The sequence below is a fragment of the Molossus molossus genome, unplaced genomic scaffold (genome assembly GCF_014108415.1).
Source record: "Molossus molossus isolate mMolMol1 unplaced genomic scaffold, mMolMol1.p scaffold_m16_p_6, whole genome shotgun sequence".
Classification (NCBI taxonomy): domain Eukaryota; kingdom Metazoa; phylum Chordata; class Mammalia; order Chiroptera; family Molossidae; genus Molossus; species Molossus molossus.
Genome location: NW_023425399.1, coordinates 52,658,983 through 52,671,138, shown reverse-complemented (window position 1 = coordinate 52,671,138; position 12,156 = coordinate 52,658,983). Strand labels below are relative to the sequence as shown.

General features: G+C 39.2%; 1 protein-coding gene across 1 annotated transcript in view; it reads left to right on the top strand.

Moving 5' to 3' along the window:
- ISY1 (ISY1 splicing factor homolog) overlaps nucleotides 1-12,156 on the top strand; it is a 54,468-nt gene that overhangs the window by 13,322 nt on the left and 28,990 nt on the right. Inside the window, exons 4-5 of the mRNA XM_036245812.1 lie at nucleotides 5,330-5,395; nucleotides 5,584-5,626. Of these exons, the coding sequence (XP_036101705.1) occupies nucleotides 5,330-5,395; nucleotides 5,584-5,626 (109 nt within the window). The remainder of the gene's footprint in view (nucleotides 1-5,329; nucleotides 5,396-5,583; nucleotides 5,627-12,156) is intronic.

The window sequence follows — 12,156 nt, the reverse complement described above, 5'->3', positions numbered from 1 at the left end:
AAAACCCCCACTTTCTCAGCGGGAAGTGCACACTGCTAATACAGGTCTCTGCTGCTGTGTATGGGCTCCCAGCCTGCCCCTTCGTGCCTCTGCAATTCCTACCAGGCTTGATTTGGCGTTCCTGGTTGTACTCATTCTGTCTAGCTGCTCTTCATGATTTGTCTTTATTTTAGTTGTAATTCCAGTTTGGTCCTGGGAGACGGACTGTGTAGCTTCCATTCACTCTGCCGCGATTTTTCCAATCTCTCATTCATTTAAAATAAATATTTTTAAATTGATTTTAGAGAGAGAGGGAAGGGAGAGGTTGAGAGAGAGAAATACTGATGTGAGAGACAAACTTCCATCAGCTGCCTCCCACATTAACCTTGACCAGGGATTGAGCCCAAAACATGAGCATGTGCCCTTACCAGGAATAGAAACAGTGACCTTTCGGTGCACTGGACAATGCTTGGCCAACTGAGCCACAACAGCCAGGGCTTTCTTTCTTACGGTTGAGTGATGTTTCATTGTGTATATGTACCACAACTTTTTAATATACTCATTTATTTATTAAAAATTTTTTTTTTCTTTATTGATTTTAGAGAGAAAAGAAGGGAGAAGGAGAGAGAGAGAGAAACATCGATGAGAAAGAACATCAATTGGCTGCCTCCTGCATGCCTGCCATTGGGGATTGGACCACAACCCAGGCATGTGCCCTGACCAGGAATTGAACTGGCTACCTCTTGTATGGGACAGCATTCAACCACTGAGCCACACTGGCTGGGCTATTTACTCTTTTATTGATGGGCACTGGGGTTGCTACTATATCTTGGCTATTGTAAGTAATGCTGCAATGAACATAGGGGTGCATATATTCTTTGGAATTAGTGTTTTGGATTTCTTTAGATATTTATTCAGAATTGGAATCACTGGGTCATAAGTCAGTTTCATTTTTAATTTATTTTTTATTTTATTTATTTATTTATTTTTTATTATCACCTGAGGTCATTTTTCCATTTTTTGTTCAGATAGAGTGGGAGGGAGAGAGTGAGAGAGAAACATCAACATGAAAGGGACACATCAAGTGGCTGCCTCCCACACAACCCAGCCAGGGCTGGGGACAAACTGCAACCGAGGTACGTGTTCTTAGCGGGAACCGAACCCGGGTCTCTCTGGACCGCAGGCCAACAATCTAACCACTGAGCCAGATCAGCCAGGGCCATTTTAAATTTTTTGAGGACCCTCTACAATGTTTTCCATAGTGACTGCACCTGTCTAATCTGCATTCCCACCAATAGTGCACTAGGGTTTCCCTTTTTCCACATCCTTGCCAACACTTGTTTGCTGATTAATTGATGATTACCATTTTGACAGGTGGCAAGTGATATTTCATTGTGCTTTTATTTTTCATTTCTCTGATGTTTAGTGACATTAAGCATCTTTTTATATGGTTTTTGTCCATCTGTATACACATGCATGCTCTCATACATGTGTATACACAAACACACGCCTATGTTTCAAACATTGATGGCCATCATGCCTTTTTTTTTTCTTTTGAAACTGTATCTTTTTTTTTTTATCCTCACCCAAGTACATTTTTCCATTTTTCGTTCAGATAGAGTGGGAGGGAGAGAGACAGAGACACATTGATGTGAAAGGGACACATCGAGTGGTTGCCACCCGCACAACCCAGCCAGGGCCAGGGACAAACTGCAACCAAGGTACATGCCCTTAGCAGCAATCTAACCTGGGTCTTTCCAGACCGCAGGCCTACGCTCTAACCGCTGAACCAAACCAGCCAGGGCTGAAACTGTATCTTTACTATTGAATGTATTACAGATGTCTCCTCTTTATTCCCCCATTGACTCCCTCCTCCCCACTCCTACCCCCTTCCTATCTTCCCCACACTATTGTCTGTGTTCATTTGTTATGTATACATGCATATACGTTTTTTGGTTTATCTCTTCCTGCCCTCCCTCCCCCCCTTCCCTTTGAGGTTCATCAGTCTAACAACCAATTCTTACTTCTTAATTCCTTCACCTTTTTCACCCATATCCCCAGCACCCTCCCATCTGGCAACCAACAAAAAGTTCTCTTTATCTATGAGTCTGTTTCTGTTCTGCTTGCTCATTTTGTTTGTAGATTCAATTGTTGATGGATATGTATTTATTGCCATTTTATTGTTTATATTTTTGTTCTTCTTTTTCAAGAAGATCTGTCAACATTTCATATAATACTGGTTTGGTGGTGATAAACTCTTTTAGCTTTTTTTTGTCTGGGAAACTCTTGATATGTCCATCGTTTGTAAATGATAGCTTTGGAGGATAGAGTAATCTTGGTTATAGGTTGTTGATTTTCATCATTTTAAATATCTCTTGCCACCCATTTCTGGCCTTCAAAGTTTCTTTAGAGATATCAGCTGACAGTCTTATGGGAACTCCCTTGTAGGTAACTAACTGCTTTTCTCTGGCTGCTTTTAAGATTCTCTCTTTGTCTTTAACCTTTTGCATTTTGATGATGATATGTCTTGGTGTGGGTCTGTTTGGGTTCATCTTGTTGGGGACTCTCTGTGCTTCCTGGAGTTGTATGTCTGTTTCCTTCATCAAGTTAGGGAAGTCTTCTGTCATTATTTTTCAAATAGGTTTTCGATTTCTTTTTTTTTTTATCCTCACCCAAAGACATTTTTCCATTTTTTGTTCAGGTAGAGTGGGAGGGAGGGAGGGAGGGAGAGGGAGAGAGAGAGAGAGAGAGAGAGAAACATTGACGTGAAAGGGACACATCGAGTGGCTGCCACCTGCACGACCAACCAGGGCCGGGGACAAACTGCAACTGAGGTACATGCCCTTAGTGGGAACTGAACCCAGGTCTCTCTCGACCGCAGGCTGATGCTCTAACCACTGAGCAAAACTGGCCAGGGCCGTTTTCGATTTCTTTCTCTTTTCTCCTTCTTGTACTCCCATGATGTGAATGTTGGTATGTTTGATGTTGTCCCAGAGGCTCCTTATACTATCCTCATGTTTTTGGATTTCTTGTTCTGATTGGGTGTTTTTTGCATCCTTATATTACAAACTGATGGTTTGCTTCTTAGCTCCACCTACTCTACTGTTGATTCCCTATACATTATTCCTTATTTCAGTTAGTGCATCCTTCATTTCTGACTGGTCCTTTTTTATGCTCTTGAATTTCTCACTAAGTTCCTTGACATTCTTACTAAGTTCATTGAGCATTCTTATAACCAGTGTATTGAACTCTGCATCAGTTAGATTGCTTATCTCCATTTTATTTAGTTCTTTTCCTGGAGTTTTGGTCTGTTCTTTCATTTGGCACCTGTTTCTTTGTCTCTTCATTTTGGCTGCCTCTCTGTGTTTATTTCTATGTATTAGGTAGAGTTGGTATGTCTTGTAGGCTGTGTAGGGTGGCCTATTATAGTAGGTGTCCTGTAGGGTCCAGTGGCACAGCCTCCTTGGTCACCTCATGTGGACCCTTGTGGTGTATCCCTTGTGTGGACTGTCCACTCTTCTATTGTAATTGAGTCTTGATTGCTGTTGGCATGTCAATGGAAGGGATTTACTCAGGCTGATCTGCTGCAAGGACTAGCTGTGCCCACTGACCACTGACCTCTGACCACCTTGGTGGATCAGCTTTGCAGGGCCCACCACACAGAGCAAGTCTTACTTCATAAGGGCTCTGATACCCACTGAATCCACTGATTGAGTGTGTCATTTTTAGAGGTAGTTGTTTGGTGGTGCTTTGACATGGTCTGAAGCTTTCCACTGGGTTTGCTGGCTCTGAGGCAAGGTCAGCCTATGCCTGTGGTCTGCCTGGAACCACCAGGTGTAAGCTACAAAGTGATCTGCCAATGGTTGCTTGTTGTGCTAGCCTTGGAGATGCCCAGGCAAAGTGCCAGGCCTAGGGCCAGTTAGCTAGAGGTATGGGGCTTGCTGAGGTCTGGTGCTGTCTGTTCGAGACAATATAGGAAACTCTGAAGCAATAGCCAAGATAGACCAGTGCTATGGTAAAGCCAAAGCTTTTGTGGGCCTGAAAGTTGGGTGGGGCATGGCCTTAGGTAATCACCAGCGTGGGGAAAATGGTGTGAGCCAGGTTGCTGGAGTCTCAGATATGGCGCAGGTCTGATTGCCCTGTGGGGGAAGGGCTCAGCAAAGGAACAACAGCTTCCACCAGCACATCTGCCCTGGAGAAAGCTGCCTCTCCAGCTCTCCCCACAATGCCAAACAACTCAGTTCTTGTTGGTATATCTCTGGTGCCTTTCAAACTGCTTCCCTAATGCTGGAACCTGGAGAGAGCAGATCTGAGTAAGACTGTGGGCAGGCTTTTTAAGAGGATGTGCCTGGGATTCCAGAAGCCTCAGCTTCCCTCAGCCTCAATTCCTGCTGGTTTTTATATATTTTTTATTATTATTATTTTTTTATACTCACCCGAGGACATTTTTGCATTTATCCTCAGGTAGAGCGAGAGTGAGAGAGGTAGGCAGAGATAGAGAGAGAAATATCCACGTGAGAGACACATCGAGTGGTTACCACCCACGTGACCCCAACCGGGGCTGGGGAGAAACTGCAACTGAGGCATGTGCCTTTAGTGGGAACTGAACCCAGGACTCTGGTTCGCAGGCCAGTGCTCTAACTGCTGAGCCAAACCAATCAGGGCTCCTGCTGGTTTTTATAGCCAGAAGTTATGGAGACTTCTCTTCCTGGTACTGGAACTCCTGAACTGGTGTACCTGGTGTGGAATGGGGACCCCTTGCTCCCCAAGTAGGACTTTCTTAGCCAAGGTTGCCCTCCTGATTTTTATCCTCCACACGTGGGTATGGGACCAGCCCCTATGTACCTCTGCCCTTTCTACCAATCTCAGTTTTGCTCCTTTAATTTCATAGTTGTAGGACGTCCATTCAACTCCATTTCAGGTGGTTCTAAATGATGATTGTTCTGTAATTTAGTTGTAATTTTGATTTGGTTGTGGGAGGAGACAAGTACCATGTTTTCTTATGCCACCATCATGACCAGAACGGCTATCATGTCTTAAGGTAATATAAATATGTCAGGAAATCGATATACCCTAGTTTACTTAGCCATTTCTCTATTATTGGACTTTCAAGGTGCTTCTATTAGTTCACTGTACTAAACACAATGTAATGAATGTTTTTACTTATATAGTTTCCTAGGTAGAGATTGTAGAGTGAGGTTTAAGGCTTGATGAAAATCTGGAATTGAAACATCAGATGTGTTTAAACCATTAGAGATTTTAGACTTCAGGCCTGAGTGAGTTGAATGATGCATGAAGCTTGTAATTTCATATCATGTAGTGGCAACGTGTATAATTTGCTTCTTTTTAGGAACGAAGACCCTTCCTTGCCTCAGAATGTACTGAGTTGCCCAAAGCTGAGAAGTGGAGACGACAGGTATATTATGGGTGAATATAATCTTAGTAGAAGTAACAAGTCTCTGATTGCTTCTTATTATCTAAATGACTCTTAAACCAGAATTCTAAGTTTTTTTAATTACTAATTTTTAATTTAGTAATTTTTCCATGCTTTTAGACATATTCAAAAGTCATAATAATTTACTAACTTCTTTTTTTTTTTCACAGATCATTGGAGAGATCTCTAAAAAAGTGGCTCAAATTCAGAATGGTAAGCTAGTCTGTCTACTTTAAGTGGCCCCCCTCCCCAATTGTTATTCTTTATTGATTTTAGAGAGGGAGGAAGGTAGAGGGAGAGAGAGATGGAAACATCAATGAGAGAGAACATGGATGGGTCATCTCCTGCATGTCCCCCACTGGGGATTTGGCCCACAATCTGGGCATGTGCCCTGACCTGGAATCGAACCGTTGACCGCTTGGTGCATGGGTTGACGCTCAACCATTGAGCCACATCCGCCAGGCTACTTAAAATTAAAATCCACAATTAGACTTGGGGACTTCATTAATCTTCTCTGTTTTTAATGATTGATTGATTGATTGATTGATTGATTGTAGAGAGAGAGAGAAACACAGATTTGTTGTTCCACTTATTTATGCATTCATTGGTTGATTCTTGTATGTGCCCAACAGGGGATAGAACCCACAACTTTGGTATATCAGGATGACACTCTAACAAACTGAGCTACCTGGCTAGAGCAACACTCATCTATCAATAATCAATAGAACAAGGAGATAATTAGGATATAGAAGAACTGAACAGTACTATCAATAATTTTACCTAGTTGACATTTATACAACACTTTACCTAATAATATTTCACCTAACAAAAAAGAATACACTTTTTTTTAAAAAGAGCACATGGAACATTTAGCAAAATAAAAGATATTCTAGGCTATAAAACAAATGTTAGAAAATTTAAAATAATTGAAATCATATAAATATGTTCTCTAATCATAGTAGAATCATTATAGAAATCAACCACAGAAAGATATTGGGAAAATTCCTAAAAATTTGTATATTAAACAACATAGTTTTAAAAAACCCATGTGTCAAAGAGGAAACCACAAGGAGATTAGAAATTTGGGGGGAGGTTTATGAGTATTTATGTTTTAAATAATTTAACAAAATTAGAGTTGACATACAATATTATATTAACTTCAGGTATACAACATAGTTACTAGTCATTTATATACTTTATGAAGTGATCACCCTAATAAGTCTAGTATTCGTCTATGCCATAGATAGATGTTATAGTATTTATTTATTTATTTTTTGGTACGTGCCCTTAGTGGGAACTGAACCCAGGACTCTCTGGTGCACAGGCCGACACTCAACTACTGAGCCAAACCGGCCAGGGAGATATTATATTATTATTGAGTATATTCCCTGTGGTCAACTTTACATCCTCGTAACTGGTTTTATAATTGCCAATTTGTACTACTTAACACCTTCCCCTATACTGGGAGGTTTTGCTCAGTCCTCCAAACCTCCTCCCCACTGGTAACCACCAGTATGTTCTCTGTATCTATGAGTTTGTTTGCTATTTTGTTTCTTTTATTCCACATATAAGTAAGATTATATGGTATTTGTTTTTCTCTGTAAGACTTATTTGACTTAGCATAATACTCTCTAGATCCATTTATGTTATGGCAAATGGCAAGATTTTATTCTTGTTATGGCTGAGTAATATTCCATTGTGTATATGTACCACATCTTTATCTATTCGTCTGTCAATGGGCAATTAGGTTGCTTACATATCATGGATGTTGTAAATAACGCTGCAGTGAACACATGATGCAAATATTTTTTTGAATTAGTGTTTTGGATTTCTTTGAATATATACCCAGAAGTAGGATTGCTGGGAATTATGGTAGTTCTATTTTTAATTTTTGGGGGGATCTCTGTACTGTTTTCCATAATGTCTGTACCAACTTACAATCCCACCAGTAGGGTACATGAGTTCTCTTTTGTCCTCCTCCTTGCCAACACTTGTTTGATTTATTGATGATAGCCATTCTGACAGGTATGAGGTGATATCTCATCATGATGTTAATTTGTATATCCTTGATGTTGAACATCTTTTCATATGTCTGTTGGCCATCTGTATGTCCTCTTTGGAGAAATGTCTGTTCCAGTCCTCTGCCCATATTTTAATTGGATTTCTTGGGTGTTTTTGGGTTAACTTTTTGAGTTACTTATATATTTTGGATATTAACCCCTTATTGAATATATTATTGGCTAATATCTTTTCCCATACAATAGATTGTCTTTTCATTTTGTTGATGATTTCCTTTGCTGTGCAGAATGTTTTAGTTTGATGTAGTCCCATTTGTTTATTTTTCCTTTCATTTCCCTTGATAGAGTAATCAAGGAGACACATCCAAAAAAATATTGCTAAGAGCGTTGTCACAGAATTTACTGCCTATGTTTCCTTTGAGGAGTTTTATGGTCTTACATTTAAGTTTTTAATTGATTTTGAGTTTATTCTTGTATGTGGTATAAGAAGGTGGTCTAGTTTCTTTGTTTTGCATGTGTCAGTCCAATTTTCCCAACACAATTTATTGAAGAGACTGTCTTTTCTCCATTGTAGCGCTTGCCTCCTTTGTTGTATACTAATTGACCATGGAGGCATGGGTTTAATTCTGGTCCTTTTTATTGATCTGTGTTTTTATTTATTTTATTTTTTTATTGTTTAAATTATTTCAGATGCCCCCCTTTTTCCCTCCTTGACCCCCTCCTTCCTGCTCCCACCTCCATGATCTGTGTTTTTATGCCAGTACCAATGCTGGTTTAATAACTATACTAGTTTGATTGATATCAGGTAGTGTGATACCTCTAAACTTGTTCTTTATTTTTTTTTTTGTTTGTTTAAAATGTAATACTACATTTTATTTTTTCAATCATTTTTTATTTATTTGTTTTTATTTTTATTTATTTTTATATTAATTAATTTTTGTTACAGATGTTTCTCCTTTTCCCCCCACTGATTCCCCCCTCCCCTTCCCTCCCTGCCCTGTCCCCAGCTTTGTTGTCCATGTCCATTGTTCATGCATACATGCATATAAGTTCTGTGGTTTATCTCTTCCCCCCACCCCCTCTTCTGGGGACTGTCAGTCAGTACCCCACTTCCAGGTCTCTGGGACTAACCCATTTCTCAGACTGTTATGTTCATTATATTCCACAAATAAGTGAGATCATATGATACTTGTCTTTCTCTGTTTGGCTTGTTTCACTTAGGATGATACTTTCCAGGTTCCTCCATGTACTATCAAAGGATAAGAGATCTTTCTTTCTTATAGCTGCGTAGTACTCCATTGTGTATATGTACCACAGCTTTTTATCCATTTGTCTACTGATGGACATCTGGGCTGTTTCCAGATCTTACCTATTGTAAATAGTGTTGCTACAAACATGGGGGTACATATATTCTTTCTGCTTGGTATTTCAGGCTTCTTAGCTTCTTAGGGTATATTCCTAGAAGTGGGATCACTGGGTCAAATGGAAGTTCAATTTTTAATTTTTTGAGGTAACACCATATTGTTTTCCATAGTGGCTGCACTAGTCTGCATTCCCACCAGCAGTGTACTAGAGTCCCCTTTTCTTCACAACCTCGCCAACATTTGTTTGATGATTTGTTGATGGCTGCCATTCTGAGAGGTGTGAGGAGATACCACATTGTTGTTTTAATTTGCATCTCTCTGATGATTAGTGATGTTGAGCATTTGTTCATATGTCTCTTAGTCATTTGTATATCCTGTTTGAAGAGGTGTCTATTTATTTCCTCTGCCCATTTTTTAATTGGGTTCTTTGTCTTCCTTTTGTGGAGTTGTATGAGCACTCTAGATATATTGGAAATTAACCCCTTATCTGATATAGCATTGGCAATTATGCTCTCCCATACAGTGGGTAGCCTTTCCGTTTTGCTGATTGTATCTTTCGCTGTGCAGAAGCTTTTGTGTTTGATGTAGTCCCATGTGTTCATTTTCTCCTTTGTTTCTATTGCCTTAGGTGATGTATCAGTGAAAATTCTGCTCCGTATGATGTCTGAAATTTTGTTGCCTACAGTTTCTTCTAGGATTTTTATGGATTCATGAGTCACACTTAAGTCTTTTATCCATTTTGAGTTTATTCTGTGTAGGGTGTAAGTTGATGGTCTAGTTTCATTTTTCTGCAAGTAGCTGTCCAATTTTCCCAGCACCATTTATTAAAAAGGCTGTCTTTACTTCACTGTATGCTCTTGCCACCTCTGTCAAATATTAATTGAGCATATTGCCTTGGGTCCATTTCTGAGTTCTCTATGCTGTTCCACTGGTCTATGTGCCTGTTCTTGTGCCAGTACCAGGCTGTTTTGATTAGAGTGGCTTTGTAGTATAACCTGAAATATGGTAATGTGATCCTTCCAACTTTGTTCTTCTTTTTCAAGATTACTGTGGCTATTTGAGGTCTTTTTTGGTTCCATATGAACTTTTGAAGTACTTTTTCTAGTTCTGTGAAGTATGCCGTTGGTATTTTGATGGGGATTTCATTGAATCTATAGATTGTTTTGGGTAATACGGACATTTTAATGATGTTAATTCTTCCAATCCATGAATAGGATATGTGCTTCCACTTTTTTATAACTTCCTCTGTTTCTTTTTTTCAAAGATCTGTAGTTTTCTGCGACTAGGTCTTTTTTTTTCTTTGTTTAAGTTTATTCCTAGGTATCTTAATTTTGTTGCCGCAGTGGTAAATGGGATTGTTTTATTAGTTTCTCTTTCCGTGAGTTCATCATTGGTGTATAAGAATTCCATTGATTTCTTGATGTTAATTTTGTATCCTGCTACTTTTCCAAATTCATTTATTAAGTCTAGTAGATTTTTGATGGAGTCTTTGTGGTTTTCTATTTATAAATAGTATCATGTCATCTGGGAATAATGACAGTTTCGCTTCCTCCTTTCCCATTTGGATCCCTTTTATTTTTTCCTCCTGTCTGATTGCTGTGGCTAAGACTTCCAATACTATGTTAAATAAGAGTGGCGAAAAGTGGGCATCCCTGCCTTGTTCCTGTTCCTAAGGGAAATGCTTTTAATTTTTGCCCAGTGAGTATGATGTTGGCTGTAGGTCTTTCATATATGCCCTTTATTATGTCTAGATATGCTCCCTCTATTCCCATGTTGCTGAGCCTTTTTGAGTGTTTTTATCAGAAATGGATGCTGGATTTTGTCGAAGGCTCTTTCGGCATCTATTGATATGATCATGTGGTGTTTATTCTTCATTTTATTTATGTGGTGTATCATGTTTATTGATGTGTGAATATTGTACCAGCCTTGCATCCCTGGGATGAATCCCACTTGGTCATGGTGGATAATTTTTTTCGTGTATTGCTGGATCCAATTTGCTAGTATTTTGTTCAGGATTTTGCTGTCTATGTTTATCAGGGATATTGGCCTGTAGTTTTCTTTCTTTGTAGTTTCTTTTTCTGGTTTTGTGATTAGAATTATGCTCACTTCATAAAACAATTTTGGAAGTCTTCCTTATTTTTGAATTTTTTGAAATAGTTTGAGGAGAATGGGTGTTAGTTCTTCTTTGAATGTTCAGTAATACTCCCCCGTGAAGCCATCTGGGCCTGGGATGTTTGTATGCTGGGAGAGTCTTGATTACCTCTTCAATTTCCTTAGTTGTTATTGGTCTGTTCAAGTTTTCTCTCTCTTCCCAGTCCAGTTTTGGGAGACTATTTGTTTTTAGAAATTTGTTCATTTTGCTTAGATTGTCGAATTTGTTGCCATATAATTGTTCATAGTATTTGTTAATAATCCTGTTAATAATCCTTTGTATTTCTGTGGTGTTGGTTGTTACTTCTCCTATTTCATTTCTGATTTTATGTATTTGGGTTCTCTCTGTTTTCTTTCTAACCGAGGGTCCATCAATTTTTATCTTTTCGAAAAATGAGCTCTTTGTTTCATTGATCCTTTGAATTGTTTTTTGGTCTCTATGTCATTTATTTCTGCTCTGATCTTTACTATTTCCTTCCTTCTACTTGCTCTGGGGTTTTCTTTTTGTTTGCTTTCTAGTTCTTTAAGTTGTGAGGTTAGATAGTCTATTAGAAATTTTTCTTGTTTCTTGAGGTAGGCCTGTAGTGCTATGAACTTACTTCTCAGAACTGCTTTTGCAGCATCCCATAGATTTTGTGTTCATTTTCTTTCATTTCCAGGAAGTTTTTTTTTTTTTTTTTTTTTTTTTATCCTCACCCGAGGACATTTTTTTCCATTTTTTGCACAGATAGAGTGGGAGGGACAGAGAGGAAGAGAGAGAGCGAAACATCGATGTGAAAGCGACACATCGAGTGGCTGCCACCTGCACGACCAACCAGGGCGGGGACAAACTGCTACCAAGGTATGTGCCCTTAGCGGGAACCGAACCCGGGTCTCTCCGGACCGCAGGCCGATGCTCTAACCGCTGAGCCAAACCAGCCAGGGCCGTTTCCAGGAAGTTTTTAATTTCTTCTTTGATCACCATGGCACCCATTAATTATTTAACAACATGCTATTTCGGCTCCATGTTTTCAAATGTCTTTGCATGTTCTTGATGCAGTTGATTTCTAGTTTCATGCCATTGTGGTCTGAGAATATGCTTGATATGATTTTAGTCTTCTTGAACTTGTAGTGACTTAGTTAGTGTCCTAACATGTGGTCTGTCTTTGATAATGTCCCATGTGCACTTGAGAAGAATGTGAGTTCTGTAGTTTTGTGGTTTAATTCTCTG